The 27,758-nt window shown below is 33.0% G+C and overlaps 1 protein-coding gene and 2 long non-coding RNA genes across 8 annotated transcripts in view; 2 read left to right on the top strand and 1 right to left on the bottom strand.

Annotated features, from left to right (window-relative positions):
- The window catches only part of LOC143249149 (glycine receptor subunit alpha-2-like), a 33,439-nt gene extending 19,554 nt beyond the window's left edge, over positions 1 to 13,885 (top strand). The window contains exons 6-8 of one of the 3 annotated variants that reach the window (XM_076498557.1): positions 1,727 to 1,864; positions 6,062 to 6,423; positions 11,781 to 13,881. In XM_076498557.1, coding sequence (XP_076354672.1) covers positions 1,727 to 1,864; positions 6,062 to 6,423; positions 11,781 to 11,984 — 704 coding nt within the window. In that variant the 3' untranslated portion in view covers positions 11,985 to 13,881. Of the gene's footprint in view, positions 1 to 1,726; positions 1,865 to 6,061; positions 6,424 to 11,780 lie in introns of all 3 variants that reach the window. The other 2 variants (XM_076498558.1, XM_076498559.1) reach the window with 2 other exon arrangements.
- Positions 184 to 27,758, bottom strand: LOC143249152 (uncharacterized). Of its 3 annotated transcripts, none has more exons than XR_013027606.1 (3): positions 27,110 to 27,758; positions 21,854 to 21,977; positions 184 to 447 (listed from the first exon to the last, which is right to left on the bottom strand). It is a non-coding gene; the product is annotated as an uncharacterized LOC143249152 (long non-coding RNA). The 3 variants fall into 3 exon arrangements; XR_013027605.1 differs by lacking the exon at positions 184 to 447 and adding an exon at positions 1,713 to 1,850; XR_013027604.1 differs by lacking the exon at positions 184 to 447 and adding an exon at positions 6,244 to 6,381.
- LOC143249150 (uncharacterized) overlaps positions 23,333 to 27,758 on the top strand; it is a 28,392-nt gene continuing 23,966 nt past the window's right edge. The window contains exon 1 of one of the 2 annotated variants that reach the window (XR_013027597.1): positions 23,333 to 23,760. This is a non-coding gene — a long non-coding RNA (uncharacterized LOC143249150). The remainder of the gene's footprint in view (positions 23,761 to 27,758) is intronic. The other variant, XR_013027599.1, reaches the window with a different exon arrangement.

Here is a 27,758-nt window from a genome sequence, read left to right as displayed (position 1 = left end):
CTCACTTTTCTTTATTATTTGTACGAATGCGCTTCTAGACAGATATTCTCTCAATTTTAAAGGTTCATATTCTTTTGACTTAAGATGACAAAATAAACTGCAATTTCAAGACAAACAACATGTAAATATAACTACTTACTTTTAGTGTTTTTGTATTTAAGACGAAGCTATCTGCCACCGGCCCTAATTTCAAACAACTGACCAGAATTTCCTCTGTTGGAACCAGTCAGCAATAGCTGACTACTGCCATCCACACTGTCGCTTGTATAATGTGCCCATAGATTAAAGTGTGGGTGATATTTTTTATGTCACACGGATCCAAACTTAGCTCGCCAGTTTCGGAATCCTGAGCTCCATCTCAGGGCTAACCAGAGCCCTCCTGGCACTTCCATTAGATAATATGATGAAGAGTGAAATTTCTTTGGTTTTCAAACTTTCCAGCCACAACTTAAAAAAACAAACAATAACAACGAAATATTATAAATACACCTAACACGATTCCCGTTAGAAATCCCAGACATAATTCAACAAATTTCTCAAAAAAGAATAGGAAGCGTTGCATGTGGTTTTCAAACTTTTTAGCCATGATTTAAAGAATATTTTGCAAAAAACCCAACGGTCATAGTAACAAAGTAAACAAATCAGAATATATTATTCTTACCAATATAAAGCTTCAAGAAATTAACTCAACAACGCATTGTTGGAAGTGGCCGCGTATTACGAATTAACCTTAATCTATAAACAAAAAAGGTAAAAAATCAAATAAATAAATCCGCTGAATGGAAAAGCTACTCTTAAAACGCTTCAGAAGCATAGAACGTTCCAAAGGGGAAGTGCCATCTAACAACAGAGAAAAAAGGTGATACATTACTTGCATTTCAGCAACTCTTTTAGCAGTCCATTCTGAAAGAATCGATAAGCAAAAGAATATTACTATCCTGTAAGTAAGTAAGCGTTAGTTTGTTACCAAGGTCGACAACTTTTAATTAATAAGAGATGTATCGTTCAAAATATGTGATACAACAATTTCTGACGTAGGGTAGCGTTTCTCAAACTGAAAGTCTTGACTCAGTGTTATGTAGGTAGTTAGAAGATGGCGAAATCGTAAAATGGTTGTAGGTGGTCAGTGGATGGTGACATCATAAAAATATTGCGATAACGAATATTTTAGAATAGGTACAATAATTTGCTATTACTTTATCTGGAGGAAGAGGTCGTCACACCCTGGAATATTTTCAGAGGGGACAGAAAAAGTGAGAACCTCTGGCGTAGAGAACGTAAATATTCTAATCTGAGCACCCCCAAAAACAAACAGCAAATAACTTAAACAGAAATATCATTGCTTAAGAACAAAACTGTTGATATGAATAATATAATGTGCAATATATTGTTGTTCTTTTTTGTGGTATTTTTTAGCAAATTCGTAAATGTCGATCAAAATGATATATTCATAATGTAAAATATTGTTTTAATACTAGTTAGAATTTTCTCATTGACATATTTCCGTAATTTGCTAAACAACATTACTCCCCCCAAAAAAATTACGTAATGAAATCGTTTTAGTTGGCTTAATAATTACAGATTTCGAGCTATTCTTGTGTTTAGATTGATAAACTGGAGAAGAATGGTTTATAATTATAAAACCACTTTATTTATTTATTTGATTTCAGTCACAGTTAATATGGAATTACATTTGATTTTTTACCATGTGTTAACGTGTTTAAAGATTCACAGAATTCAGACACGCTTCTTTTATCCTGGTCGAAGACTCCAGTGTTTCTAAATCAGGATCTCATGATTCCAGAATTCGATCTAACAAGCATCAGTACGTCTGAACCGTTCATTGAGTTCTATGAGGATTTCGGTAAGCATAAGAAACCAGAAGATAAGATTAAATTAGGTCTGCCCTACAGAAAATTATCTGATAAGAAATTTCCAAAGTACAATACATTTACTAAAATTAAAATTTTAAAGAAGGGATCGCGTTGGTTGTTTTCATACATAAAATTAATGTACAAAGTTACATGATATTCAATACATTAACTTCCTATGAATGTCAAAGTTTGATACAAAAGTTCCCAAGTGGATCACCAAGGAGTTTACGGACTTACAACGATAACATCCAAAGTTTTATGCACTCTGTCCACTACAGCTTGTAGCTAATAGGGATAAATAAACTTATATATATATGGTTAATAGAGGTGGATAAACTATTTGTTTTGAGGAGTTTATGACAATTTTTTGAAAAATTTGTTACATAAATATGAGCAATAGCACTCGCATAATTTAAAAATCAATTATCGGCTACTTTTAGGAGTCGTATTGTAAGGTAAGGTTGAGCCACAGAAAACCGAATTATAGTTTTAGCCCTTAAAATTGTGTATCACGTTGTGTGTACGTGTTCTGATATAGCTGAATTTTATTCTAGTATATCTTACGTAACCTTTATGCTCTTGCAATCTCTATTTTAAGTTACTTTTAAACAGAGATGAAGGTTCAGCTAGTTGTTATATCAGTGTACTGTGTTAAGGTTAGCCAATAAGTTATGAAATTGACACAAAACGTAATAACACATTACTTGTAACAAGCGTATAAATACTTAAACCTTAGTAATTAATTTTATCAGTTATTCCTAAAGATGGCGCTGAATCGTTGAAATATGTAGAGTGCTTTTAAATTGGTCATTGAAGGCTTCAATAATTATATTTTAATTATTTACAATAAAACATTATATATAAATTATTTACTTGATATTTCTTACGTGTTACTATTGAGAAAACAATAAAAATGTAGTACCATTTTAGCAACACAGCAAATTTATGTAGCTGAAATGCACCACGGGTTGACTATGTAGCTTTCATTTTGGATAGGCTATATAGACCATATTAGCCTTGTAGCATACGTTTATTGACTGTGTTAGCGTAAAACGATTACGTAGGTGTCATCCCAAGTTGGCCATGAAATATGACGTATTAAGTCTCTCCATATTATGAATATTAATTATTTTATAACTAAGAACTCAGTGATTTAGAAGACTCTTATTCAGTACGACTTATTGGGCATGTAATTTGTGGATAGAAATAAACTAAGCAATAGATGTCACTTGAAACCCGTGGCGGTCTTTTATTATGCATATCTTTAGAAAACTTACATTTTCTTAAATTCAACAGAAACATTTATAAAGCTTCTATCGTATAAACTTTATTGTTGTAGCCTGGCAAACTTTGTGGCAATTAATATAAGATTGTTAAGTTTGTCCAAATAATATTTTATTTATAACAAATTACCGGTTTATTTTATTTTAGAATTATTAAAATATAGCATTAATTAACATATATACATATATATATACATACATGCTGTATTTATAAACTTTATCTCTAAATCTTTGTTTGACAAACATCTATGTGTGTTTATTCGTTTATAACTGGATGATTGTTTCCAAGTCTGATATGTATCTTTAGGGCCCTCTAGAGACTGACAGGTTCAAATGTGATCGATTTGCTATCTCATACCTCAGGGGCTCCTATGTATTTCTCGTTCTTTGATCTGGTTTATCAGCTAATGTAAACTTATTTATTAAATAGAACACGTGTGACAGAATTTAAAATAAAGTTACTGAATCAGACGGCTGTAACTTCACTTCAGTTTCTATCATACGTGGCTCCGTCTAACGAAAACATTTGGAAATAGTTTAGCTAAATTGTTCAACACCGCAAAATATAATTTTAGAAATGTAAGTGAAGGAATTGACTCTCAAAATAACGCATAATTTTTCCATGTTTCATTTGTCTTAAATTAAAGTTATTTAAATTACTTTCAAGTTATTAGTGTAAATATAACTATTATGTGAAATACGATATTGTATTTGATCAGTGAAATGCTGATACGAAACTATTTCTGTAAATGTACATGGTACAAACAAATGAACAAAAACGTAATTCTAACAAAAAATTAACATCATATCTAAAACTCACATTTAACAGTGAAAATCAGCTTAAAAACACCTATTTTGTGTGATTAAAATGCAGTAGTTTTACAATTTAAATTTATTATAATTTCAGCTTTTCACAAAGAACTGAGCTGTTATGTGTGTTTTCAAATGATTCTCCTAGCGAAGAAAAGTCCACCCCCTCTCTCTAGTAACAAAAATAAATATAATAAGTTTAAAGTACGTACGTATAAATCACCTTGGTAACGTTGAAAATAAATAAATCAAATGCCGAGTAGGCGTGTAAAGACCAATGTGGTATATGTTAAAAATAAATAAATAACTTATTAAACATCACACTAATTTGTACTTGTTAGTGATCCTATAGGATTTTCCTTTACTTCATTGAAAAATGGAAAAAAATAAAAGTATGAAGTTATAGAATTCTCCTTTAACTTAATAACACGATTCCAAATGTACTGTAATTTGCGAATGCATAAATCACGAAATTTCTTTAAAATTAATTCGATACCTTAAGATTTGTTATTCATAGAACAATCTATTGATAAATTACTTTTTAGCTTCAAAATATTACTTTCACGTTCATATTATCTGTTACTTTCTTTTAAAAAATTAATCAAATTAAGATTTTTTCGTATTAGACACCACTATAAAATATTTGATATTATAGATAGCCCATTGTGTAGCTTCGTGCTTAATTAAAAACAAACAAACATTAAAGACGAAATCACGTATTGCTGAGTCCAAAATAAGCTTTACAAAACCAATGCATCTATTACTTACTTAAGTTCGCAAGCTAACAATTTTGCATGAAAAAAATGTAAACATCTTTCAGCATATTCAAATCCTTATCATAACAACATTACGATTCCTTTCACTTATGAAAAGAATTATCTTTCTCACCAGTACAGTAATAAACAGAAATATAAATAAAGTCTTACAGAAAAGATTGAATTCTTAACGTATTAGAGACATTAGTTAGTTATCACCATTAGATTCCATCTAGGAACATAGGGCCGGAATCGCTTGCGGCTTCTTCAACAAGTATTAAGTGAGTAGGTTGTTAGCCCACTGCACCGAGCCGTCCCTAATTTAGCAGTGTAAGACTAGAGGGAAGGCAGCTAGTCATCACCACCCACCGCCAACTCTTGGGCTACTCTTTTACCAACGAATAGTGAGATTGACTGTAACATTATAACGCCCCCATGGCTGGGAGGGCGAGCATGTTTGGTGCGACGCGGGCACGAACCCGCGACCCTCGGATGACGAGTCACACGCCTTACGCGCTTTGCCATGCCAGACCTATTAGAGACATTACTCACCAGAAATGTTTATTTCTACGAGAAAAAAATGTAGGTGAAACCTAACTAACGTAACTGAGTACGGTACACGTTATGATAAATGAAAGAAAAAATATTTCTTCTAAGGCCAATTATATCAAATCTAAACTGTGCCTTACACGAATATTAAAATCCTCAATCGGTTCTTCTTGCTAGCAGCTTGACAATAACCCGAAGTGAGAAGTTTCAACGAACGGTGAAGAAAGCATCACAAAAGCAAATTAAGTGTTTCCAACCGACAAAGCAATAAGCCTATCACCTTTTATTTGATATTCCTTAGACTTTAAAAAAATATTTCCAACAGATAAAAAAATGTATCCATTTAAGTTTAATAATATTCACTTCATAGTTTCCAACTAACAGTTTTCGTCACTTAAAATAAAAAACACCCCATCTTTTTTTAAGTCTTTAGAACAATTTCTATGCCATTCATAATGGAAACTTATAGTTGTGGTTGCTAACAAAGGACTTTAACTTTTATTCTTTGAGACATTTATGTTATTTTCGCATCTTCAACTTTAGTAAGCTTTGGTTTAAATAACTATAATGGTAATAGTACTTTGCTTCCATGTACATAGAGCAAATATTATAATATTCATTTTATCGTACTTTTCTTTAGCTTATATGTAAAATACATTCTAACCATAAGTTACTTTAGTCTAACACATAAGTACAGGAACCTTTTGCTGAAAGCTAACATTATTAAAGTTTTGCACATCACCCTGAAGCTGTAAAACTGACCGTGATAAATGATTTTTCGGGCTTACAGGTACCTATAGTTGTCTTCGTGCTACCATTGTTTTTAAGAGACAAAACGGCTTTCACCTACTCCAAACCTACCTTCCAACATTCTTAGTGGTCCTGATTTCCTGGGTGTCTTTTTGGTTGAGTGTTGACGCGGTTCCCGCGAGAACCACACTTGGAGTGACAACCCTACTGACTATCACAACTCTAGCTGCAGGGGTGAGGACCCAACTTCCCCCAGTTTCTTACATAAAAGCTATTGACGTCTGGATTGGTGTGTGCTCAGTAATGGTTTTCGGTGCTTTGTTGGAGTTTACTTTGGTGAACTATCTTTCTCGAAGTAAGCTGAGACCAGACGAATTTAGAAAATCCATTAACCTACTAAACGTAAGTAACACAAAATACTTTTTTCTAATTGTGCGAGTACAATAAACAATCATAGTAAGTTTAAGACAAACTAGTTTCAATGTAATGTAAAAATCTCAGCACGAATATCTAAATTATTACTTTCAGAGACAAAACAGTAAGCAATCGCATAAATATATGACAAACAATAAACTATGGTTAATTTAATGACATTTTAACCATGTATTAAGAAATTGAAAATATATTATTATATTCCCAGCGATTTGGTACATATTTACTGAGCACTCAATATTAATGTGCTACTCAGTTTAGAGTAAATCAGTAAATCTTAAAAACAAATCTGAGAACTAGTTATATTTTTCTAAAAGGTAAACATACTGACATTTCACAAGACATTGATAAACAGCAATAGGGCGAGCGTTGAAAGACATTTTGCCATTTACTGAATGATTCAGAAATATTTTGTCATTTGTTGTACAAATCAGTTTTCATTTTCAATTCATTAACAAGCATACTCAAAGATATTTTACAGTAATGACATTTCCCCAAATAGTTGAGGATTTTATCATATTTTAACATAAGCGAGAGATCTGGTGACATTTCCTTAAATATTCAGACACTTAATAGCAATTTACCAAGTGCTGAGATAATCAATTACTCAACAATAAGTTGAGTAAGTATGTACAATCCTAAAATTCTACCAAGCATTACAGATTCGATGACACATCTAAACGAACTGGGAGCCTTTTTTTTATTATTTTAGTTGTTGCGTAAAAGTTCAAGTCTACATTTTAGCTCAGTAGATACTAAACGACTCGATGAAATTTCACTTTATGCCGAGGAATTAAAACATTTCAGATTCCGATAAGCAAATCAGACATATTAAGTAATTCAGTAACATTTCACAGCATGCTGACTGACTCAGTAACATTCTACTGTGGACTGAAGAAATAAAATACATTTGAAATAGTGATAAATACATCAAGTATTTTTCGATGCATGCTGAACAACAGTGATATTACAGATGTTGAACAATTATAACATTTTTCAATACGCTAAGTGAATGAAAGAAAGTTAAATTCTTGCTAAAAGACACTATCATAGTACATCACTTACTGAGCAACGTAATAACGATTATCTTTGTGTGGTTCTCACTAACAATTATCCTAGTAGTGTTGTTCTCACTAACAGTCATCCTTGTATTGTTCTCCAGTTATCCTTGTGTTGTTATTTCTAACAAGCTGCTCAGACAAACAACTAGTCGAGTAATCTGATAAAGAACATGACTAACTGTCAAACGTCAATCCAACTGACAGACTTTTTGTAACTGGATATTTTAATGGAAGAGTAGAAACAAACAGGACACCCTTCAAGAAATACCTAGGGCCCCATGGCGACAGATACTCGGAAAGAAACTCAAATTGAGAAAGGATCCTGGTAGTCTGCTCTAAGCATAATTTATTTATTACAAATATTTTTCACATACATAGAGAATCCCAGATTTATGTATGATATAAATGTATTGACTTGACAATGAGAAGCCAAACTGACTTCATACTAACAAGAAAAAGTGATAAAATTAAAATTTGTGCTTCTAGAGCAACATCAAACACTGTTGTGGATACAGATAATAAATTAATAATGTTGACTGTGAAAGAACCAACAAGCTGGAACAAAGAAAAGAAGGGTGGCAAAAGAAAAAGTAATAAACATGACAAAAAATTACAAGAACAAGAAAACCAAGGTCAACAAAAAATGGATGAAGCTCTTCCTGGAACAACAGGAAAAATACAAATGAAATGGGATAGGTTCAAAAATAGAGTTATGAAATATACCTCGAACATTTGTAGAACGAAAGTGAAAGAGGAACCAGTGCAAAATGTTTCATCATCTTGGTGGTCTGAAGAAATTAGGGAAATAGTAAAAGCAAAGAAAAAGAACTTCCAAGCACAGCTAAAAGATAAAACCGAAGAAAAAACACATCAAGCACAAAATATAAATTAAAGAGAGGGAGTAACAAAATAATAAAGATTGACAAAGAAATTCATTAGAACAATTTGAAACATAAGAGAGAACAGCAGTCAGAACTTTCCAAAAAAAGGAATGTTGAATCAGGAAGAAGGTCATAGCCTAACTGAAATCATCAGTTATAAGTATGGTAATCCTATATTTGAGAATGAGATACCACTCGACGGATGGAGAGATTATTTTAATGATTTGCTCAACCTATATGAATCTACAAATTGTGGAGAGGGACAGAAAGCAACAACATCTGAGCCATGTCTATTATTGTCAGAAGTAGAAAAGGTGCTTAAAACAGCTCCAAGTAATAAAGTAGCTGGCAAAGACGATTTGACTTCAGAATTGATCAAGCTGGTAAAAGATAGCTAGGAAGGATTGGCAGACAGCAATCATAGTTCCCATATGGAAGAATAAAGGAAGCAAAATAGATTGCTCAAGGTACAAAGGGATATAACTCCTAAATCATACAGGTAAAACATACGTTAAGGTCATCGAAAGGAGGATACGGCCAATCATTGAGCAAAATATTCTAAATTACAAAAGGGTTTTCGATCAAACAGCAGCTACACAGACGCTATCTTCACTTGAAAAACTGGCATAAAAGACGAGAAACACTATCAAAGCTTGAAATTAGCTTTTGTCGACCAAGAAAAGGCATTTGATAGGGTAGATCGATCAAATCTATGGAAAACATTACAGAAATATGGCGTAAATGAACACCTAATAAGAGTATGAACACATTAAAAATCATTGCAGAGATGTCAAAACCCTTCAGATTGAAATAGAGATTTGTACAATAACCAATCCTCTTCGTCACCTATACTGACAACATCAGTAAAGAAGCCAACCCATTAGAAGAGGATAAGATAAATAAGTTCCTTTTTACTGCCGAAAACGATAAAATCTACAAGATCATCTGAATCGACTGGACATTAAATGCAAAGACTATAACATGAAAATAAGTACAGAGAAGATGGAAATAAAAGAAGACAAAGAGTACAGAGAAGACAAATAGAAAAAATGAAAATTCAGGTGAATAATACTGACATCAAACAGACAGAATAGTTTAAGTATTTGGGAAGTATATTTACTAATGATGGTAAAATGGACAGAAAAATAAACATAGGATGCACCAGAGCAAATCAGGTTTCATGACAAATTTCGCCATTGTTACAACAAAAACATATTCCAATCAACAGAAAAATTTATCTCATGAAAAATATCTTTCTGCCAATACTGTGCTATCAGTGCCACACCTGGACTCTAACAATTTCTTAGAAGCGTAAGATCCCTATAATGAGAATGAAATGTCTCGAACGAGCCCTCGGAGTATAGCATAGACATAGAATCATAAACAAGATATCCGAAAAAGATTAGGAGTGAAACCAGTCCTAAAACATATTAAAAAGTAACAAATAAAATGGTTTGGCCACCTCACTGGGATACCTTGTAATTAACTGCCGCAACGAGGGATACTACAACAACATAATGGATACAATACAAATCCAAGAAGACCAAGAAGGAGTTGGATTAAGACATTATAGGTAACATTAAACACCACGGAATCATCCTTTGAGAAAATCTGGATAAAGCATATCAAAAGTTTCTACGTTTTCCCTCATGGCAGAAGACAGAGAAAGGAAAAGTAAACTATCACTAACAATTATACTTGTGTTGGTGTCACTCACAATTATCTTTGTATTGATGTTAGCAACAGTTATCCTTTACTCTCTCACTAACAATTATCCTTTTGTAGCTCTCAATAACAGTTATCCTAGTGTTGCTGTTGATGACTATTATCTTCTTGTTTCTGTCTTATCAGTAACAGGTATTCTTGTGTTGCTGTCAGTAACAATTACTTTGAGTTGCTCTCACTAACAATTACCTTGTGTTGTTCTCACTAACAGTTATCTCGTGCTGCTCTCAGATATAATTACCTTGTGTGGCTATCAGTAAGTTATCCTTGTGTTACTCTCACTAACAATTATTTCTGTGCTGCTCTCACTGACATTCATGCTTGTGTCACTGTCACTTATAATTATCTTTTGTACTGCTCTAATCAGTAGAGTACTGTACGGTGAGCAGCTCTGGATAAATTTAACATATACAAAAGTTCGATAAAGGTTCATAATTTACTCTATAGATCAGTAACACTTCCACTAGTACTAGACAACTAAGAAATATATTACTATGTATTAAGTTTTGGTAATATTGTACAGTACATGTATCTTAATAAATCAATGCCATCTCTTTAACTGTAGAAGAGCTAAATCATATTTTCCATTTAACTTGTTTGTTTGTTTGTTTTGGAATTTCGCACAAAGCTACTCGAGGGCTATCTGTGCTAGCCGTCCCTAATTTAGCAGTGTAAGACTAGAGGGAAGGCAGCTAGTCATCACCACCCACCGCCAACTCTTGGGCTACTCTTTTACCAACGAATAGTGGGATTGACCGTCACATTATAACGCCCCCACGGCTGGGAGGGCGAGCATGTTTGGCGCGACTCGGGCGCGAACCCGCGACCCTCAGGTTACGAAGCGCACGCCTTAACGCGCTAGGCCATGCCAGGCCCTTCCATTTAGCAAAAATTCAACAGCATTCTACCACATACTAAGTAAATCAATGACATCTTCTCTAGAACTAGACGACTGAACATTTTACTCAAAGATATTCTTTGTTTATTGTTATGCACAAACCTACACAATGAGCTATCTACTCTGTACCAACTGCGAGTATCGAATCACGGTTTTTATACCGCTTAGCTTACTAAAATGTCAAAGTCTGGTAACTTTTTACCAGAACAACTCAATAACATTTTACTATCTAGTCAAGTTCAATAACATTTCACAGTATGCTCAATAAACCACTGGCATCTCCTCAAGTGTTAGACGACTCAATAACATTTTACTGCCTAGCACAATAACATTTTACTCCCTAGCAAGTTTCAATAACATATCACAATATGCTGAATAAATCGATGGCAAAACCTAAAATGCTGAATGATTGGTTAACATTTCTGTTGGCGCTGCGTATTTCATAAGGTTTATAAATAGTCGGTTACATTTTACAATATATTGAGAAAATACTCGAAACTTCAAATGTACTTAAGAGTCTAGTGCTAATTTACGATGATCTTTATTGCGTATTGATTTATGATCCTACAACGTTTAAATAATGTGTTTATTATAATTTACAATTATTGTTTTATATTTTTACATCTAGAAAGATAGAAGTTTTTTGTAAAGACGTGAAAGATGTGTTAATCATTTAAATTAATTTTTACTTCGTGGTCATAAATGTATTTTCTAACATTTCTCAACATTCTTATATTATTATATTATATTATTTCTGTTTAGTGGCAATTAAGGCGGGAAGAAGAACGTAAAGAACAACGAGATGAAATTCAAAAAGAAAAAAGTAGAAACTTGAAAAGATCAAAAATGGTTGATCGAGTTTCGCGGGCGACATTTCCATTCGTATTTTTTGTTTTTAATATTGCATACTGGCCTTACTACCTCTTGGTTGATGATGACTACCAGACTACTCAATCCGCTGTGTAAATGTTTGTCACACCGAAACACAAATTTAAATGTTAACACTATCATATAAAAAAAGTATCTGCCTTTTATTTTAAGGATGACTTCGTCTCATTTCAAGACATACAACCAATGTAGAGATTTATCTTCAGAGTTGCTTTTCAGCTAAAAGTGCCCCCCGCTAGTACAGCGGTAACTCTACGGATTTACAACGCTAAAATCAGGCGTTCGATTCCCCTCGGTGGGCTCAGCAGATAGCCAGATGTGGCTTTGCTATAAGAAAACACACACACAGCTAAAAGTATTACATTTGTATTCGCCTTTATGTGTCTCATACACATATTCAGAAAAGACAGTGGTACTTTACACAAGTTTACTTACAGTATTTCAAGAATTTAAATATGTTTATAGGAGTTTCCACGATTCTGTGTTTATATGGGAGAGTAGTTTGTGCATTTATTTTTCTATACTTTCTTTCACAACATTTATTTGCATGTTCTCAATGGAATTATTTATTATGCCTGTATTTAGTTATCAGAATGGAATATACTATACTTTATATATTTATAAATGCTTTATGTAGTTGCAAGATATTTCGTTTTTAAAAATTTTTGAAAGTGACTGCCTTTGAATGAAATAACTTCGAATCCATAAGTTGGATGCATTCATTTGTTTCAATATTCTTACAAATACCCATATGTTTTATAACGTTTATCATTATTTTTATTGTGAAAAACTTCCACAATTTTTCATCCGTTATGTATACCTGATAAAGTATTTGTTTCTGCATGTACCTACACAACAATTTCATTGTATTTTATTGTTAAGTGGCTTTTATCACTATATGCATATCGTTATTTAATTTAATTAACCTTATAGCTGTACTGCCTCCGTAAGTACTTGAACAACATTGGTAATTTAGATTTATTTTATATGCTTAGCAAGGGAGGTCTAGAGGTTCAGGATCCCCTTTTTACCAGAGGGAAAAAACAAAACAGATTTTGTTACTTAATACATGAAGGTATAAAATAAGAAGTAATCACTCTAAATAATGAATGAATATTATAAAGGTATATTCTGCATTATTTGTAAAACAATAAAGGCATATTTAACAATGAAGTTATTATCAAGAAATTAAATCCATCACTACAATTATACCTATGTCTAGCATTAACCTTGTCTTTTGATCTGATAATTAGGCTCCCTCTCCTTTCAAAACCCCATGTTATTTCCATTTTAGTGCTGACTTTATTATACGTTTGAGTATAAGGATTGATGTATTAAGGTTTATTGGTTTATATGTGTGTTGTTGTTTTTTGTTCGCACAAAGGAAAGAAAATATGTAAGAAAAGATCCGTAATAAACAGCGTACTGCATTCCACTTACTAAATGTTTACATGAATGTACTTAATTCATTCAATGACAGTTAAACCTGAATTTCCGTTTCTCCAACAACATCATGAAACTTTTCTTATAATACAGGTCAAGTTACAACTATATTATACTCTATACTATTCGTTTCATGATATGTTGTGCAATTTTACGAAATTTTACCGCGAACTGAGTAATCCAGTGACGTTTCATGAAATACTTAGTAATTCTTTAAGAACTTATTATAAGCTTAAGAAAAACCACTAATATGAGTTTCGAGTATCATAATTGGTTTTGAAATTAGCGCAAACTTACATGGGGTCTACCTGTGTTCAGCGTCCCTAATTTAGCAGCAAAAAAATAGAGGGAAAGCAGTTAGTTATTTCCACCCACTACCAACGTTTTTGGGCTACTCTTTCACCAACGGTTAGTGGAATTTACCGACACCTTATAACGTCCCCACAGCTAAAAGGGTGAACACGTTCCAAATACAAGCAAATAACCAGGTAATAATTTATCACATACTAAAGAACAAAATGATACTACAAATGTTACTAAATTCATTTATTTGTTACCACAGCTCAGCGAATTTACTAAGGTATCACAGTGTTCTAATTAATTAGGTGTCATTTTACCTAGTGCAGAAAATTCAGTAACATTATACTAATTTAAAATAATTGATTAAAATATTAAACATCCTACAATTATTGAATTTAATTCTTGCCTGAAAATATGTTGGATTTTTTGGTTAATTTGGTCAGACGTAGTTCAATAATTAGCAAGCCCAAACTGCAGATCCCAGAATAGTAATTCGCGTCCCATTAACCCCAAAATAACATCATTTTGCGCTTTGAGGCTGGGTGTGCTTTATAAAAGCCATGATTAATCCCAACTATTCCTTTAGACAAGAGTTAGCCTAATAGTTGGTGATGTGTGTGTACTGTTTCTTAGTTGTAAACTCTTTTAGTCTGTAAGTTCAAAATTAAGGATGACTTTACGCAACTAAATTATTGTGCGACTTTGCATTTAAATTCTGATAAACCAAATAATCCTTTGTCCAGTTCACTTGAAGACATTTACTAATTTTCAAATTATTGGACAATCACGCCTTTTCAAAACTGTCTTTTTAATTTTCACAGTTGAAATTGTTCTATTTGTTACCACATCTAAAGTCAGAAACTTTTATTTTTCTGCCTTTAAAAACAGTATTTTTATGCCACTATTAATTATAGTTTGTCCGCTTATTGTTATTATTACACTACACTAGTTAGGACGTGTCCATATGCATGTATTGACGAGCTGCCCGAAATGAGATTAGAGGGTACGTTGCTATTGGTCATAGTTACACAAACTGACTTAAGAGGGCGTGTTGCTAGAACACGTTGTAGGAAAATGAGAGTACAGATAATTCACAAATTAACCACTACAGGGGAGGATGAGACAGATCAAAGCGTCTCAACATAGCATTAACTTTATAGTAACAATTAAAGTCTTGATATTAATATGTTATCTACTTTCCACAATGTTGTTTTTACAATTATCAATGTTAAAAAGTTTGAATCACAATTACAGATATCCTTTGTAAGTAAAACATTAAATCAGCTATTTTGGTTTCTAGTTTTTATTAATCTTATAGTTTTCGCTTATATATTTGATTTCACACGTACTTTTTGTAAAGATGAATAGTGCTTTTATACTCGGATAAAGCTACTATACTTCAATAAGTCTACGTACAAATTTGAGCTCGACTTAATTTGTGTTAATAATTTTCACTTATATATTTAATTGCATCACATCTGTTATATAAGTGGTATGGTATTATTAGATAGATTGTGTTATGCACATGGATGGCGTTACCAGGCGTATTGTATGTGTTTTACGAAAGCAGGTGGTGTTTCTATGGGCGAACATTTATAGCTTTTATATGCATTCTATAATGGAACTCTTGTTCGAATTATACCGGACGAACTTTTTTATCACGCGATGTGCAACCCTCAACTTCGTAAAATGTTAATCCTGTGTGCATATATATTTGCAATAGGGGTCACGATTTTCGCGTTTCGCCTCCGCTTCCTGCCACTGACAACTTTATTTTTCACCATTATCACGATGCAGATATTACGTCATGAACACATCACACGCAGATGTAATGCACTGGCGTCATTTATAGATATATAATAGTACTGTCTGTTGTGTGTCCAAGTAAATACTTCGCAGGGTATGGATGGATCTTCATCAAAATTGGTATGGAGGTTCATTAAGTCCACAGGGAAATACACATAAAGCTTTGTTGGGTCCATGAGGAGATACATCAAAACTTACGGTTTCACATTTTGTGCTTTCATGGGTGTTTTTTTAAAAATTATATATAAAAAAACAACTTTTCGTGTTCTAAAATAACCTTTCTTTACTCGTGAATTTACATAATTTCTGTCCAGAGTTTGGATGCCCCAGCTGGTGTGTTTAATTGCGTGCATTTTACAAATGTGGATGGTATTACTAGGTGGATTACATTACTTAGATTCTATAGGTAAATACTTTGCAAATTGTGTTAGTAATGCTACTAGCGCTGTCAGGAAGGATGGTGTTTTTAACATTATAATTCAATAAGATGATGAGCTGATCATAGAATGTTTCGAAATGTATAAAGATGTGATTATGTCATCAACACTATCCTAAAAAGTTACAAGTAAAACCATTACTTTAACGAGACAATTATTAAAACACTGTTACCTATGTCAAATGTTATCACATATACTATCTTAATTCATCTATTATTTGAACAATGTAGATTTTAGCATAGCCAATAATTTAGTTTAGACACTTTTAAAATTATTAACGTAATGTTTTGTTTTTATAAATATCGAATCAGACAGTTGCTTTGTTATTCTACAGCCGATTGTATGTTTTAAGAATGGATTAATATATATTTAATGTACTGTAATATAGTTTCACTTCTATATCTAATTTGCAAAACATAATTTTTACAATCACTCTTCTGAGAAAGACGGATTTTTCATGATAACTTGATAATTTAAATATCTAAATAATATACAATAACTTAACATACATGACCAGGAGGTTAGGGCACTCGACTCGCAATCTCAGGGTCGCGGGTTCGAATCCCCGTCACACCAAAAATGCTTGCCCTTTCAACCTTAATGGTGTTATAATTCCACTATTCGTTGGAAAACGTAGCCCAAGATTTAGTAATGGGTGGTGATAAGTGTCTTCCCTCTAGTCTTACACTTCTAAATTAAGGACGGCTAGCGCAGAAAGTCCTCATATAGCTTTGCGCGATATTCAAAATACACAAACAAACAATATACATATATATATGTATATAAAATGTTTCACTAGTAATAACGTTTGGCAAAAAACATGTTATCATGTTAACATTCTGTGTACGTAGCTCTGATTTTATTTGTAGCTCTAATTTTAATAAATGGTTTATAAACTCATTAGTAAATCATTTTCTTACAGCTAAATACAATAAACGAATGAGTTGCTGTGTAACAAATTATAGAAACTATTTAAAGCAGCAACAATTACCACTTCATGATTGTCTATAGAACATTCATTTGAAATACAAAACATACTATACAATTAAAAATTTGTAAAACTTTGTGGTTTTAGAGTATAGCTTATAAATGAACTTTCTAGTTCAAGCTAATATTATACAGGGTGTTCGGAAAGTCACTGTGCACTTATATATTTATTAACAGACAAAACTGCACAGTGACTTTCCGAACACCCTGTATAAGAGGCCTAAGTCAAATGGCACTGGTAAACTTTGATTTTTAGAAAACACAAAAGATCGTTGGTAGGAGAGGTCGCCAAGTGGCCAAATAATCATTCTCGTCTTGAAACTGACAGAATAAATGGGCAATAGCACTGAAAGTAAAGGTCTGGAATTGGAAAATTTTGTAACACAGACATACGATGTTTCGGTAAAATATATTATTTCTATTTTATAAGTTGGCTAGTGAGTGACTAGCTGCCTTCCCTCTAGTCTTACACTGCTAAATTATGGACGGCTAGCGCAGATAGCCCTCGTGTAGCTTTGCGCGAAATTTAAAACAGATATTTCCTTACATAGATTTTGTAATAATGTTTCTGTAACATACACTATATTTTCACTTTATTATTATACAAATGGTCAGTTACAAATCAGTGTTCAGAAATTTATATGCAAAAACGGCTCGTTTGGGTTGAGAAAATATTTTACATAGAAGAGCGAACAACGTTTCAACCTTCTTCGGTCATCGTCAGGTTCACCGAAGAAGGTCGAAACGTTGTTCGCTCTTCTATGTAAAATATTTTCTCAACCCAAACGAGCCGTTTTTGCATATAAATTTCTCAACAAGTGGGTTTCTCGACATCACTGAAATCAGTGTTCAGACTAAGGACCAAATTTCAGATAATTACATATGTGGGTTAGTCTTTTATGATAAACTGTTTCTAATAAATATATTTTACCATCTAATACAAGTCTCTTATATTTTCTTACACAAAACTCATGTTTTATTATAGCTCAATAAGCTATTATTGATATATATACATAAAATCACAAAGTTAACTATTACATATATTGTTCGAAAAATTCAAGAATTAAGTAGACTAATATGCCATTTATAAAATTAAAACCATCATAGTTAATAAAATACTGACCTACAGCCCAGTATAATGATATCTGTGGTATACATATGTTCTGGCATGTTATTAGTCAACTAGAATAAATTACCATAAACGAAATATAAGAAACATTCCACAACGATTCTAGCTAACATGATCAAAAACGTTTCTTCATTTGAAAATTCTACAAAACATATCATGTATTTGGAATCCATTACTAATTTGACTTCCTACTGTTGTGCTAAACATTAGATATTTTGACCATCATATTACTCATCCCCTATCGCTTAAAACTATACTATCATCAACATATGTAAGTAATATCATAGACTTGTATCACACATACTGAAACAATTATTAATAAAACTTCAAGTTAGAAAAGATTACTTTATCCAAGATTTATAACAATGTGCATAATTCTACTTCTGAAGCTTTTAAAAACAAAATATGCAAAAGTTATTGACAAAATATTTACACTAAATTATATTGTTTAAAACCTACACCTACTGTAAATAATCTAGTTTATAAAACCTGACAGTAGCAATGTGACATTGGTCTTCCAATTACAAAGTGTCAACAAGAGCCATCACATGTAACAATTTTAAGCCATAAAATGCTACATCGTCATCAAAATAGTGTAGACTATGTAAAGAAACGTTAAATACCATAAGCAACAGCACTATAACTATATAAGCATATTTTTACGTCATAAACATAAGAAGTTTAGCCAAATCCCCTCCACTCCCTCTCTGCATGTGTGTGTGTGTACTTGTGGTTTAAAGTTGCTATTGTATGATTAAATCCTTTCAGGACAACTAACTGTAAAACCATGAAAAGTAAATTATTGATTATCTATGATATTTTTCTGATTCAAATAACAGACAGACTAAGACAGTATGTGTTATAAAAAAGTAAGACATGTAACATTGTTATAATCGTTGTTTCATTAAAGTAATGGTTTTACTTGTAACTTTTTAGGACATATAATTAAAGTAAGAAGTGAAAACTACAATGTTGATGACGTAATCACATACTGAGAAGCTTAAACATTCTGTCATGAGCTTATCATCCAACTATACTATCCTTTTATAGAAACACCACTCCCCTAGTAGCAATAAACTTAGTAACACAATTTGTTTATAAGGTTACTAATTAGAACCTTAGTAACATAATCCACCATCTGCCTTTATAAAACGTTTGCAATTAAATATATGTATGAAAGTTATAAACATATTTTGAGACCAGTAAAAATCTGTATGCAGTCCTACGAAAATGTAGTAACACTGTTCGCCTATAAAAACACAGTCCGCCTTCCTAAAACACACACACACAACATGCCTAATAAGACTATATGCCTATACAAACACTATCCTTAATAAGACCATCCGTCTGTATAACCTAAGCAAAATAATCCAACTCGTAACACTATTCTCCTTTGCAAAATACATGTAATACAGTAAATATATATAAATACAAATTACAGTCGTAAGTTAAGACAAATCCAAATTTGTGTGCAGCCTTACTAAAGTAATGTAGCTCTACTGGCCTGTAGAAACACCATCCATCTTTGTAAAAAGTATGTATGATATCAAATATACAAGCAAAAGCTATTAAGTTTACAAGAGCTAGAGACTAAAATAGCAAATTTGATGTTTTTCTTATGAAGTGAAACTGTAGTTGTAATACAAACTTTTCAATACTGATAAGTGTAAAAACAACAGCCAATGAAATAAAAATTAGTTTAAGTGTTACTATAAAGCTGATGCCATCTACATCACACTCCCCTCTAGTGGTTTGCTCGAAAATTATCTGTGTACTCATCATCCTACACCCTGCACTAACAACACTCTATTTTGTATCACTTTGTGAAATAAATCCTAGCAACACGCCCTACAGTTTTACTTCGAGGAGTTATGATATTATTGTCTCTACCATCTCCTCTCAGACAGCCAATGAGTACATGTATCTTGACACCTGTTCTAACTACTCACTACACTTAACGCATTAAACCTTTTTTTCACATCCGTGAACAAACACTACTTAATGATAATACAAGAGACTAAAGTATAAATCACAATAATTCAAATTAACTGTAAAATGGTAACATTTCCACTGCTATTGTCTTTAACAGTAGCTACCCACTTTTTTATGTTCATTCCTTTTTATAGAAATATCATCTTTCCCGTGACCCTACATTGGAGAAGTAGTGAAGGTGGAGGGATGCCACATCTCCTTCCAATATTCCATTCATCAGCCCAAATTCAGTTTGTTGTGAATTTTGTCATCAAAATATTATCTGTCATTTTAGAGAAGTCTCGCGATAAAAATAAATAATTATCGTTGCTACGAAGTTTTAGGCAAACAAGGAAGACGTCGAAATGAATTCGGCAAATATTTGGCAAGTGGCGATAACATTCCTAAATGGATCATGTGACAGACATTAAGGCCTGACATGGCCAGGTGGGTTAAGGTGTTCGAGTCGTAATCCGTGGGTCGCGAGTTCGACCCCCCGTCGCACCAAAGATGCTCGCCCTTTCAGCGGTGAGGGTGTTATAATTTAACGATCAATCCCACTATTCGTTGGTAAAAGAGTAACCCAACAGTTGGCGGTGGGTGGTGATGACTAGCTGCCTTCCCTCTAGTCTTACACTGCTAAATTATGGACGGCTAGCGCTGATAGCCCTCGTGTAGCTTTGCGCAAAATTCAAAAACAAAAGAAAACAAACACACATTAGTCTTCCGACGTTTATGATAGTTTTAGTATTTTATTAGCACATTTTCCGTTACAGAATACCCCTAAATGCTTATTATTTTCCCCCCGCTAGTACAACGGATTTACAACGCTAAAATCAGGGGTTCGATTCCCCTCGGTGGGCTAAGTAGATAGCCCTTTGTGGCTTTGCTATAAGAAAACACACACACACACGCTTATTATATTTTTATTTACAGCGCGCTATTTTATTGGTAATTATTCAGTCATCTATTCCTCTTCCCAAATACATATACATAGGGAATTCGCTTCTCTACTGCATTAAACCATTTCGAGAAATTGCAATAATAATAATAGATGGGGATACAACGATACATTGCATATTAAATTATAAAAAATTTTATTACCTAGGCTTTAAATGTGGATGGAGGACTGTGACTAAACATTTTTAATACGTGTTTCGGTAAGCATAATTTTTCCAAGCATGTTTGTCGACAGTAGTGGTAGTTCTGTTTCCAAACCAGCAGTGATTCAGCGGTAGGTCTAAATGCTTATAACACTAAAAATTGGGTTTCGATACACGTGGTGGGCAAAACACACAGAGACCCTTGTGTAGTTTATGTGCATAGAAACAAACAAACAAACATTTCTCTTTCTTCATATTTTAGTTAATTACGTTCCGTTGTATCATGATGCACTAGTATAAAAATTTAGATTTGCAAAGGTGTTAAAATATGATGTTTTATAAAGAAATATAATAATTTTACTTATTTTATTCTTGTCAGATAAAATATGAAAGACCGTTATTTTTCTGTACATTTGAGAAGAAATAAAGTATTTTTCGAAGTGGGATCGCGCCATACACACTTTGGGAAAATCTGTTCCACAGCTGTATTTCATTTCATTTACACCCCGAAATGGCACGACGGTATGTATATCTGCGGGCTCACACCCCTGGAAAGAGGGTCTCTATACTCGTAGTGGGCAGATTACATATATCCCATAGTATAGCTTTGTGCTAATTACATTTTCTTTTCTCTTTTTTTGATTTACCATAATTATAAACTTATTTTCTATAAATAAACATATCTGGGAACTTCCATGCATCATTTATAATTATAATATTTCTGTAAGTCTCCCAGTGAAACAATTTAAATAAATTTTATAGAAGTATTACCATGTAAGTAACTCTCATCTATGGGTCTCCCGCCAGTACAGCGGTAAGTCTACGGATTTACATCGCTAAAATCAGCGGTTCGATTCCCTTCGGTGGGCTCAGCAGATAGCTCGATGTGGCTTTGCTATAAGAAAAACACAAACACTCGTGTATGGCATATTACATGACTTTGGATAGTATAATTTACACAACTTCAAAAACAACATTGGTGAATCTGTTTCATTAATTTATTCATGTATACCATAAAAAAGCCAATCACATTAATTTATTCGCGAATATAACAAATCATGTATATACATCTTGAATTCTCTTTCAATATTTGTTAAACAGTGTGATTTCAGTTTCAGTTCAAGTATACGATTTCGTTGGAAATAACATGTAACAGATCATATTATAAAATTTTCCACTGAAATAAATTCGAATAGCTCTTTCTCTCAACACAATATTAAAAGTTTCACAAGATAACGTAAACATTCAGTATTCTTTTCTGATAATTCTTCGTCAAGCATTGTAAAAATTGTTTATTCTATATATATATTGTACAATGTTTTTGTTTTACTTATTCTTCGTGTATATTTACTTTTAAGTCTAGCTTATTATATTTCAAAACATCTTTCCGATCAATTAGTGAATGATAATCATCACATTATATGTCTTATGTAAAGGACTTACACGCACGTACACAGGTGGATGGGTTAGATGGAGTTCGGGTGAACCCTCTATTTTAGTGATCTAAAAAAATGCTTATACAGTTATAGCGCAGCTGCATATGGTATTTAACGTTTTCAGCATAATTTACATTTTCGGATAAAATATTAGCACTTTATAGCTTAAAATAGTCGCGTGCCCCCATCTTTCATAGAATTAGTATGCTTTGCATGCTGATTTTGCTTCGCACGATATGTGATGGTATTTGATATCACAAATTAGAACCCCCCGCACACACACACACTGTCACACACTGCGTATGGACCAGACTTTTTCTTGTATTTAGAGTTCATGAAATTTTATGTTGAGAAAATAAAGTTTAAACATTTCATAAAAGTATAATCACTTTAAAATTACTTCATCGGGCTTTCCCTAATGACTAATGTGGAGAACTGCGCATCACGTCCCTTTGCTATAAAATGGTTCTCAGCTCTTTGAGGTTATTTCTTTGTTATAAGAGTGATGGTCAAACCCTAATGAAGCCGCAGCGACGAAAATCATAGCTGACGAGAAAATGTCATTATTTTTCTCATAGTTTTATTGTCTAAATGTCTAAATCACTCCAGTGTACACTACAAATTTTGAAAAACAACAAAATGTGTTTTTTCTTATAGCAAAGTCTATTTGCTGTGTCCACCAAAGGGAATAGAACAACTTCTCTATTGTAATTGTGCTTTATTTTCAATTATTATGTACGCTTCCTATTTTAATAATAACAAAATGGAAATATTTGAAATTCCTATTTAAAAAAATAATATTTTAGATGATTCCAGTAGATGGCGCGTATGTGTTTGTGGAGCCACACCCAAATAATACAAGAGATAGACTCATTCATGAATTCGATCAAGAGCGGTAATATAGTACTATATTTATTAATAGATAATATACATTGAGCTAAGATAGAATTTCAAGCTATACCTGATGTAGGGACTAAAGATTTACGCTACGTATCATGGTTACAAAAGGAAACTGTTCTTTAGTGACATAGATGTATAACTATAAGCTACAAAATATCAAAGTAACATCATTATCATTGGTAATATCAGGATCAGAGAAGTTAAAAAGTAAAAATTGAAATCAGAAAGTGTTCCTCATATCGCACTGAACCTTGAAAGGTACCATGTTGAATACGGTGGACTTAAGCACAGTGTTAAATTCCAGTACAAGAGAACCAGAAATCTTACCCAGATATTATCCAGGTGAGTTTATACACACGAATTAATTTAATATTTGAAACGTGTATGAAATATAGATATTATATTAATGGAAAAATGATTAGTTCAAGAAATACATCTTGCATAGAAAAACAGGTAGGACCAAATATGGTTGTGAAAATTAATTCTCAGGTGTGAAAGACTGAAGACGTAAAGTGTAATGTTAACATAAATCATCACTGCATGAATTATAGGTATATAAAAGAAATGTACAGTGTTTTAAACAATTATTTGAATTGGAATTTTTATTAAATCGTGCTATGAATAAACAAAGTTACGACTGTGTTTATTAGAAGAACTATAATTTCCATTGATATGTTAGTGATGAAGAGCTATTTCTCTGGATAATAATAATACACTATTGAACACGGATCATATTGGGCTAAATACTTGAAAAATAAAATAGATGACAAATAAGTATATTTAAATAGATTTGTTTACATAAAGTGCAGGATCTCTGCCAGTAAAACATCACTGTAACACACAGAAATACTTTTAGTATCCGTCTAACACCTGGTAACATCTTGTTCAAACCCAAATACAAATAACTGTGTTAGAAAATAACAGAAATATAAATGAAAACAATTTCAATAATAGCCAATGAAATGCTTCATATTGTCTGGGGAAGTTCAATAATTCATCTACTTACCTATGATTCTTTACATTGGCCAGCAAATACGGCTTCCGAAATGAACAAGGAATGATGAAGTTAACACTTTGTACTTTGGCAGCTGTGATTTATCTAACAAACACTAAGTATACATATTAAAGCATTGTTGTTTCGTATGAGTTTATCACAGTAATAAATAATGGGCGATATATAAATTTAATTGTGAATAGAGATTTTTCAAATTTAAGTTACATTTCTTTTAAAGTTTTGTTGCTGTTGAAGTTAAAGAAATAATCTATCACCTGCGAATCATGGAAATACAACTTAGGCATCGTTATACATATATATATTGACTTATTTTCTTTTTTATTGCTATTAATACTTCTTTCCTACTAGGGGAAATAGGCTGTGTAGATAAGCATTTTTCTTTGGCTTTTTTGTCTGTCCTTTTCATATACTCGATTGATTGTAGCTAAAAATGTATTAGTTATTTAGAACATATTGTATTATTTATTATGTGAATAAAATTAACTTGATTAGAATATTTGTGCCGAACAGTGCTAGTTTTTGTAGCATAAATCTGTGAGATGGTAAGCCAGTTACGGATAGAAATGTATATTTAAATATCTTGTAAATGCGCTTGAAGATATACATATTTAAGGAAACACTCCCTGTAAAACTGCTTTCTTGGCGATATCGATATGTGGAATTCCAAAGTGACTTGTCATTCCTATTATCTTGTCATTAAATGGATATTAAATATAAACACACATTGAAAATATTGTGTTTTGAAAGAATTGGAAGTCTGATTTCCTTATCTGTGGTTAAGCAATGACACTTTCTTTGCGCGAGAAGTGATATTTTACAAATCTACATGGAATTACCACGAGTGTCCAAATCCAGCACAGGCGTAGGAGAAAACATCCTCATCGGGTTTTTTTTCCCCTCTCTCTTAACACCCTTAAGAACTTATTAAAAATGATATATATATATGTCCTATATTAAGACAGAAACGAACTCATAAACAAGGCAAAACCATTGCAGCAGCTGTTTTTAGCTTACGTTATAAATGTGAAAACGTTAACGAAGCAACAAGTATTTATTAAATCTATAAAGTACAAAACATACTGACTATTACTCAAATTATTATTTCAATCATTTTTTAATGTATCAAGCGTCTACATGCCAAAAACGTCAAATGAAGATATAGCCTAAAGGGGCTTTCTGGCATAACTACGTTTCATTTAGCTGGGTTTTTGGGCAGGTGTCTCTTCGCCCCCCTCTCGGCGGGCTTGGCAATTAGAATAAGATTATCATGTAATATTTTTTCTGGTTTATTTCCTGAATAATTAAAATAAAATTATACTTTAGTGGTTATTATATTTCAGAGATGTACGAGGCCATTATATTAAAAGTCGTTGTGACCGGAGCCCAGGGCTCGCATTAGGGCCCTGAAAATTATTGGATTTTGTGTTTAATGTTATACACTGTCATGCCTCTCATGAGAGTAATCTTCCTGACTGTGAAGCATTTTCATTGGGACAGATTAAAAAAGTGTAGGATTCTCCATTTCCTATACTACTGAATTTTAATAGCATAGTCAATAGTACTGAATTTACATAAATTAAAGTGCGCGTGATGTTCTTGAGTGCCATTTAAGTAAAGAGTTTGTTTGCTTCTTTTGGAATTTCGCACAAAGCTACTCGAGGGCTATCTGTGCTAGCCGTCCCTAATTTAGCAGTGTAAGACTAGAGGGAAGGCAGCTAGTCATCACCACCCACCGCCAACTCTTGGGCTACTCTTTTACCAACGAATAGTGGGATTGACCGTCACATTATAACGCCCCTACGGCTGGGAGGGCGAGCATGTTTGGCGCGACTCGGGCGCGAACCCGCGACCCTCGGATTACGAAGCGCACGCCTTAACGCGCTAGGCCATGCCAGGCCCTTAAGTAAAGAGAAAACACTGCTTTGACATTTTTTTCAGCTCTGCAGCATGTATATCTATATATATGACCTCACGCATATGTTAACGACCAGACGCAACGTAAGCACCGCCATTTTGTTGATATATCAGACAGACAATCTAGTAACAACATTGTAGTTGCTGGTATTGGAATTTCGGATCAAATACTTGAAATGATATTAACTGTGCGGCAGTCAGTAGTACAAGCAACCAGACAAAGAATCTGGAATTATCGTTTTGTAGTATTCGAAAATATCCCGTACGTAGAGTTAAATGGACTGCGGCAGTAAAACGTGCAGATCCGAGCACCACTGGCAAGGCGTAGAAACCATCATCGTTGCCTATGCAGTTCTAATTTTATACACTGGATTGTACTACTTGTATATAAAATGTACCTTGTGAAAATTATATTGCATAAATCTTGTTAAAATCCGTAACTTGTAAATAGTTGATTCCACCCGTAATCTAAATGCTATGATACAAGCCCATACAACCAGTGCTTGATAGAAGGATCCAGTGGGCTGTAATAAAGTTTTATTAAAAAATGGAAAATGTGGCTTGTCAAGACAAATGGTTTTAAATTTAAAATCCAGGGCTTACTTGTGTAAAATATATGGTAATGTGTACTGAATAAAATGGTTTTAGAATACAGGAGTACTTAAAATGCAATGCAATACGATATAGCATATCAGGATTGTAAGTTTACTATTAATATAACATAAATAATGGGCTTAGTGACAATAAACAACTTCTACTTACCCTCAGTAAGTCATGTAGTCTTTTACACTTTTCATAGTCTAATGTGCCCCAACCGAGCCGACCACAAAATACTTTTCTGTCTTAGACAGTTGTTTTGATGTGAAATTAAGTAGTTCAGTAAAACTACTTAAACATCAAAGGCGTTCGAAGACTGAGCAATCATTCTTCGCCCGCTCGTGCATAAGTGATGATGTGGACCTGATTTTGAAGGTCTGTCATGGAGGAAACTATATATAAATTAAATGAGCTGAAAGTTTGATATTATTAATAAGTGGATTAGCAAAGGAGATAATACGAGTACGAATAAACGGCCGATACTGGATATAAGATCCTTCAGGGCGGGGGGGGGATCCATAAATCATGTGCCAAGAGTTTGATGGGGGAAAGTACCCCTTGAAAACCCGCTTTTACTGGTAAGGCGTTAATCGTTACCAGTGTCTGGCGATAATAAGTTGGAGAGGCAAATTGCAGTCTAGTGCTTCGTGGAATCCCTGATTCTTCTTATTTGTGTCAGGAATTCACTAGAGTTCGAGTTTAAATAGTATTTTGACGATGTGAATTCTTCTGTATTGCTGGTATGTGGGTGGAAAAGGAATAACGGTTCATCTTGTATGTAATGATCAGCGGAGGTGTCAATAACAAGAGCGCT

This window comes from Tachypleus tridentatus, chromosome 4, assembly GCF_004210375.1.
Source record: "Tachypleus tridentatus isolate NWPU-2018 chromosome 4, ASM421037v1, whole genome shotgun sequence".
Taxonomy (NCBI): domain Eukaryota; kingdom Metazoa; phylum Arthropoda; class Merostomata; order Xiphosura; family Limulidae; genus Tachypleus; species Tachypleus tridentatus.
Note: the sequence above shows the minus strand (reverse complement) of the source record. Positions and strands in the feature narration are given on the sequence as shown.